The sequence below is a fragment of the Dipteris shenzhenensis genome, chromosome 3 (assembly GCF_047967505.1).
Source record: "Dipteris shenzhenensis isolate YYH24624 ecotype China chromosome 3, Dip_SZ_1.0, whole genome shotgun sequence".
Taxonomy (NCBI): Eukaryota; Viridiplantae; Streptophyta; class Polypodiopsida; order Gleicheniales; family Dipteridaceae; genus Dipteris; species Dipteris shenzhenensis.
In genome coordinates this window covers 52,222,877-52,228,794 of record NC_141598.1, presented here as the reverse complement: position 1 = coordinate 52,228,794, position 5,918 = coordinate 52,222,877, and the positions used below count along the sequence as shown (strand labels likewise).

The following is a 5,918-nucleotide window of genomic DNA, read 5'->3' as shown; positions in this document are numbered from 1 at the left end:
ATGCATAGTCTCTGTTTCTACCTCAACAACCGAAGGCAAGCATCGGTCGACGCACTCTGTATCCTCTAAATACCAAATGCAGAGCCTCATGAACCACGTGCCGATTGGGAGGTATCTATAATCAAAAGAATAGTGTCTTTGCACACTCATAATTACAAAAAAAAACAGCGTTCATATATCCTTTTAAGAACAGAATGAAATGTTAGGGACCACCCACCCGTAGAAGCTCAACTCAAGAATGTCAACCAACAATTGTGCGAACACGCGGCACCTCGATCGAGGGGGATCTATTATAGCAAAGAAAGTCAGTAAACATAATGATGTTTGTTTAAGAATATACAATACTCAAATGCGACTTCAAAGCAATCATGCACCTGGCACTACCACAACGGAGTGAGTGACAAATGTGAAGCTCCTGTCCATTGTATCTAGCTGCATGCAAGAGCATGTCCGTGGGTTTTTTAAAAAACTATTCATTAATACATGAGCTATATTGAAAGTATTGTACAAACAACAAAACTTATGCTTTTACTTTTCAATGAAGAATGGTTCAATGTAGGAAGTCAACAAACATACATACTTGCTTTTCTTACTGCACTTACAAGACTTCCTTATACACAACGTTCATAGTATATGGTACTCTTTAATTCTTGTCACTGGCCTCGTCGGCCTTGTCTTGAACAAATACTTTGACGGCACTTGATGATCGCACACCTGAGAAAGCCACATATAATTATCTGTGACTGTAACACTGGTGTAGCCAAGTATAAGCCAAGAATGGTCATTGTTTGACCTTGGGCCTTATTAATTATCATGCCAAATGCTAATCGACTGGGAAATTGCCTCCTTTTCATATCAAACGGTAGTTGGAAATTGCTTGGAATGAAGGTTATCCTCGAACACCCTATCACCGATATGCATACCAATGATGATCTCGGCCTCCAACACCTTTGTGTGGAACTCTTTGCATATCAACCGAGTACCATTGCATAGTCCCTTCTGTGGATCTAGGTTGTGAAGTAAAATGATTGGAGCATTTATCTTCAGAACCAATCGGTGACGTGGATAACCACTCCCAAGGTCAAGCCTATTGAGGTACTCCGTTGCATACAGAAATGAATCTACATCTGTACTATTCATTGAATCTGCACTTAAATACTCCTTTCTCTCCCTTGCCATTGCATTTAGCACTGCTGCATTATTGATTGCATCAACTTCAAGGTTCCGAGGTGCAAGAATTGCATGCTTTTCAAAGTACAATGCAAAGTTCACAACTTGCGAAAGTCCATTGTACACCCACTCAAGCTGGCCGCCCAATTATGCTAACATGAAGTTCATTTGATTTCTTAGGTGTAAAGGTGGAGATATAGCCCAATTAAGCCAACATGAAAGGAATAACTTCACACAAAATTTCATGCAAAGGGTGGGGTTAGAAATTAATACATCCTTTACCTACTCATAAGATCTTTCCACTAGGCTACATGAGATATTGTGAAAAAGGTATTGTAAAAAGGTTTTAAACTCTTACACAATGTTATGTAAATAAGGGGGGATAGAGGGACTTCCTCATTAATCACTCTCCTCTTTACACCCTCCCCCTTGGCCTTTACCACTCCTCATAATAGACGGGAGGGGGGCCTTCCCTCAATAAGGAAAGTCCTCATTAATCACTCTCCTCTTTACAACCCCCCCCCCCTCCTTTTGCCTTTACCACCAGTCCCTCCTCCTTTCCAGTTAATTAATACATTTTGAATTCTTTTCAATTTGGAGGATGATTTGTTTTCTATCTTAGCTATCTTAGCCCTTCTCTCCATCATATCCACATGTTGAATGCAATGGGTATCTTCTTTTGGAGCTCAATATAGTCCCCTGCTCAACTTTAATAACAAGAGGCACAAGTGCTTAGAGCACTTCCCCTCAAAAAACATGGTTGCAAGATTACTATCAAGCCAAGTGGCTAAGGTAGAGAGTGTATAACTTCATGTTGTTCACGCCCAAGGGCTCCCAAAAAAGCATTTTTCTCTATGCTATGTAGCCCTCGCCCTAACGGGCCAGTATTAATAAACCCACAAGTGTATAAGTATTAATAAACCCACAAGTGTATAAATGCTTGAACTTGTATGTTGTGGGTGTATAAATGCTTGAACTTGTATGCACAAGACGTACCCAAAGATGATGCCTCCTCGGACTTGTGAGCACATAGACGTACCTGAAGATGACGCCTCCTAAGCCTCTTGAACATTGCCCGTATGCTTATGGAACTCAACGCATGTTTCCCAATCACAGTCTTTGATAAGTCCATAAGATAGTACCCTAAATCAAATGCTTGGCCTGCAAAGGAGAAAGCATGGAAAGCCTTGGAGGGGATGTAATTGAAGAGGTAAACAGTGACATGATTGAGTGTTGAATGCTGGGAACGGTGGCTGGCGAGCTTGTTCGCGTGGGATGCGTTGTCTTGAATGCGCTCATTGCTTCTTATCGTCATCTTTCAATTCCAATACAAAAAGTGGCCTTCAAACGATGACAATTTTGAGTGATATGCAGGAAACATCCTCCAACAGTCGTTGTCGATCGATTGATATTGGCCTTGAGCTTCCTCTCCGCCTCAGCATTTTGGAGTGATATCTGTGTTGCTTGACTATGGATACTCTCACCCGGAGACCTGTTCGTGGACGACCTGATCAGCTATTGCAGCAGCTAGGTGTCAATGTTTGCTCCACGAGGATTCATTTCTGTATGAGCTGATCGAGTTGATCACGTGGTGGCCAGCTATACAGCTCTAAGGTCGAACCTGTGCAATGGATATTTCTAACCTTCGCTTAATCTGAGATAGCGTGTGAGCTTGAGAAGAAACTGCCGATCGGATAGTGGACAATTTTGCCCATTGACGACTCATATATGGGTTACTGGAGCTCATCCGCTGGCTCTGGCTCCTCTCTTGGCGTTCATGTGCGCCCCCTCTCTTTCGTTGTCCATTTGCTTGCTGTCGCCGCGGTCGTATTGGTCTTCGTGTGGACGTATCTTTACCGTGGTGGCCTTGCCTATAGCTCTACATCACTGAGCCTTCTCTTCAATGTAAGTGAACAAGGTTTTGTGTTTTGTATTGATTGCGAACATGTTTTCCAACCGTTTTCATAGTGATTGATGATTTACATCTGAACGGTAGGATTTTCGAAACTCCAGGCGCACTCATGAATTCCAAAAGATATAGAATTTCGTTTTCAGTAGCTCTAGGTGGATTCCAGTACTCCTTCATTCTTCTATTATTGACCATGTATCCTATACAGGTACATCCTGTTATGATGGTTTTGGGCTTCATTTTTCTTTTTAGCGAAGGTATACATACATGATACTCCATAAACTAGCCAATGGTTTCATCTTTGTAGAAAACGTTGGTTGATTTTGACGAGAGGCGACTCGTCTGCAGCTATTATGGTTTACAAGATCCTGCCGGGGTCCAAAATGACAAAGAAGACAATTCATCTTTCGCTTCAGCTTGCGGCTTTTGCACTGGCTGTGGTGGGACTCTGTGCTGTCTTCGAATACCATAATCTGAGCGGCATTGACAACATGTATAGTTTGCATTCTTGGTTGGGGGTGATAGCGGTCGCCCTTTTCGGACTTCAGGTTGAACCCTTTATTTGCTAGTTACAAATAAAAGAAGGCTGGCTGCATTCACCACGACACTTTTCTGGCACGATATCTTGATATTTCTTGAATCTTCATGTTCGTTGCTGCAGTGGTTGGTCGCTTTTATCTCTTTCATGTTTCCGGGTCTGCGGGAACCCGCCAAAGCTGCGCTATTGCCATGGCACGTATTCTCCGGACTGTTGATCTACGGCTTGGTTCTAATTACGACAGAGCTTGGGCTCTTGGAGAGGCTAACTTTCCTAGAGGAAGGGAGAGTCGGAAGATTTAGCTCGGAGGCAATTCTTGTCAATTGCGTGGGCCTTATAATTGCATTGCTAGGTGTATTTGTTTACATTGTAGCGGTTACACCACCGGATGGTCCTAAATCTGATCCTGATGGGTACACTGCGATCGAGTCAGAGACAGTCGAGTACACTGCGATCGAGTGAGAGGCAAGGGTCTCTCTCTTTGTTGTATTACCTGCAAATCTTAAGTATTTTACGCCTCAGCACTAGAAATAAGCATAAGTTCATAGGTAAGCCTCCTGCTCTCAATGTTTTACTATTAATGCTTTGTCAATATTGCACCCTTATTCTCATGTTTAAGGACTATGTGATCACCAAAAATTGGGGTTTAATGTCTAATGTGTAAGGCCTATGTGTTCACCACCAAAAAGTGAGGTTTAATGTCAAGGTAAATGGCAAATTTTGGAAATTGACCTTTAAATTGAAAATGGAAGCTTTTAAAAGTTGTCCATTTACGTTATATTTTTTCCTTAAAGCTTGCAAAATTTCAATATAGACCTTTAAAGCTTTCCTCGTAAGGAGTCTTCCTCTCCCTCTCATAATAAAATGGCTAGTGAGCTACCACTCAACCCTCATTTTATGAGGGGTGCTAAAGTTATTGCAAATTATGATGAGAGAGAGAGAGAGAGATTTTAAAATCCTTCCTAAAGTAGCAACTTAGGGAAACTAGCAATTATATCTTGAAATGAGAAAAGCAAGCAATACATGCACAATCTTACTATTGGACTCCTTGGTCAAATAGATTCCTCTAGAGATGCCCTTTTATAAAATACTACATCCACTTACATAATGGGCAAGCACTCTCTTCTTTTTATTTTGTTAGTAGCCTATTTATATTTGTCAGCATTACATTAAAGAGTGAGTGCCATATGAAAGATTTAGAAATCCTTTAGACTGAGTTTCAAACTTGACATTTTATTACCATTTCAATGTTAGTGAAATGAGTATTTTAAGAATGGACTTTCATCCTTACACACACATCTTTAGGAGTCATTATGTAGCATAAATAGGATATTTTAGCTTAACAAATCCAAAACTACTCTGCATCTTGAGAGTCCAAAACCAAAGTGGAGTGTCTCAAATTTCTTTAGCCTTACTTGTGCCATTTCCTTCTTCTACAAGTGTATCCTTCTAATCAATGTTTCTACAAATGGGTAGCAATGAGCTAGATGGTCTTTCAATGATTATCAAGAGTCTATGTCATTTTATTAAGCATCCACCTCAATTGAAGAATATTGGGTCACAAGCATGGGGAACTCCTTGGTGTATGGCAACTCCTTTTCCCTTCTATTAGGATAAAAGGCTATATGGGAGACTTTGAGGAATATTGGTTACCACCAGACCTCCCATAACCCTTTCTCTCATGTTTCTCTCACCTGTCATTCTATAAGGAAGGCTTTTTAGGCTTTTAATTTGAGTCACAATCTAACTCATCTCTCTGTAGGTGTATCTCTTGTACTAGAAGGTCACTACACAAGGGGCTCATGGCCTTCATCACTTTGCCTTCGAGCCTCTTTTCCTTCTCTTCGTGATTTCTGTTGGTGTTTATAGAGAGAAGCATGGAAAGCATCATATGTGTGTGTGTGTGTGTGTGTGTGTGTGTGTGTGTGTGTGTGTGGAAAGAGAGAGAGAGAGAGAGAGAGAGAGATTGCAAAAATGTTTGAAACAAAGAACTAGATGAGAGAGAGAAAAAAGAAAGAAAGTTTGGTTGCAACATCATAAAACCTGTGAGATGGTCGGCATGTGCGGTCCACTGTGGTATCCTAGCTATGACCTTGCGTCGAGACAAGTGCTAGTGTCACCCACACCGGTCGTGCCTCCAATCTGGTGAGCATGGAGGGAAGGTCACCAAGATTGATTTATGCCTCAACCCGTTGGTGAGTCTGCCATGTTTCACTCTAGTCCTCAGATTTGTTGTCTCACTGGGACCTATTGGTCAGTCTTGTTTGATTAGAAAAACTCAGTGATTGTGCTTTGAGTGGT

At 41.4% G+C, this 5,918-nt stretch overlaps 1 protein-coding gene across 1 annotated transcript; it reads left to right on the top strand.

Annotated features, from left to right (window-relative positions):
• Positions 1-2,521: 2,521 nt before the first annotated feature.
• LOC147903984 (putative ascorbate-specific transmembrane electron transporter 2) lies at positions 2,522-4,096 on the top strand. The gene is made up of 4 exons (XM_087372916.1): positions 2,522-3,075; positions 3,288-3,336; positions 3,428-3,627; positions 3,741-4,096. Exons 1-4 carry the CDS (start codon positions 2,899-2,901, stop codon positions 4,077-4,079), a joined length of 765 nt encoding a protein of 254 aa, XP_087229042.1. The 5' UTR covers positions 2,522-2,898; the 3' UTR covers positions 4,080-4,096.
• Positions 4,097-5,918: the final 1,822 nt, after the last annotated feature.

What these genes read in the sequence shown, in the direction of transcription:
- LOC147903984 (XM_087372916.1), top strand. Translation starts at nt 2,899, where the DNA reads ATGGGTTACTGGAGCTCATCCGCTGGCTCTGGCTCCTCTCTTGGCGTT. An exon ending in CATTTTTCTTTTTAGCGAAG is followed by an intron (nt 3,337 to 3,427) that starts GTATACATACAT and finishes ACTCGTCTGCAG; the next exon opens with CTATTATGGTTTACAAGATC. An exon ending in TCGCCCTTTTCGGACTTCAG is followed by an intron (nt 3,628 to 3,740) that starts GTTGAACCCTTT and finishes TCGTTGCTGCAG; the next exon opens with TGGTTGGTCGCTTTTATCTC.